Source organism: Fulmarus glacialis, unplaced genomic scaffold (assembly GCF_000690835.1).
Source record: "Fulmarus glacialis isolate BGI_N327 unplaced genomic scaffold, ASM69083v1 scaffold43584, whole genome shotgun sequence".
Lineage (NCBI taxonomy): Eukaryota > Metazoa > Chordata > Aves > Procellariiformes > Procellariidae > Fulmarus > Fulmarus glacialis.
This window is the reverse complement of record NW_009206940.1, coordinates 309-721: the sequence shown is the minus strand read 5'-3', so window position 1 is coordinate 721 and position 413 is coordinate 309. Positions and strand designations below refer to the sequence as shown.

The 413-nt window shown below is 57.9% G+C and overlaps 1 protein-coding gene across 1 annotated transcript in view; it reads left to right on the top strand.

The window, feature by feature from the left end:
• Positions 1-47: 47 nt before the first annotated feature.
• The window catches only part of LOC104075424 (death domain-associated protein 6-like), a gene marked incomplete at both ends in the record, with an annotated part of 560 nt that continues 194 nt past the window's right edge, over positions 48-413 (top strand). Inside the window, 1 exon segment of the mRNA XM_009575919.1 lies at positions 48-413. This exon segment is cut by the window's right edge and continues 21 nt beyond it. Within this exon segment, the coding sequence (XP_009574214.1) occupies positions 48-413 (366 nt within the window).

The window sequence follows — 413 nt, the reverse complement described above, 5'->3', positions numbered from 1 at the left end:
GACCCCCCGCTTCCTCCCCTTCCCGGCCCCCCGCTTCCCCCTCCTCATCTTCCCGCCCTCCCGGCGGTTCCAAACGTCAAATCCGTTATTTGGAGAACCTCCTTCGCGTCTACATGGGTGAGATCCGACGGTTGCAAGAACGAGAGTTGGATTTGGCCGAGTTGGACAGCGAGGACTCGACCTACCTGCAGGAAAGCCGGCTCAAACGGAAAATGATGCGGATTTTCGAACGCCTTTGCCAACTCAAGCAATGCAGCAGTTTGACGGGCCGCGTCATCGAACAACGCATCCAGTATCGCGGCACCCGTTATCCCGAGGTCAACCGCCGCATCGAACGCTTCATCAACCGCCCCGAAGCTTTTCCCGACTACACCGATATCCTCAAAGTCATTCAAAAAGCCAGCGTCCGGCAC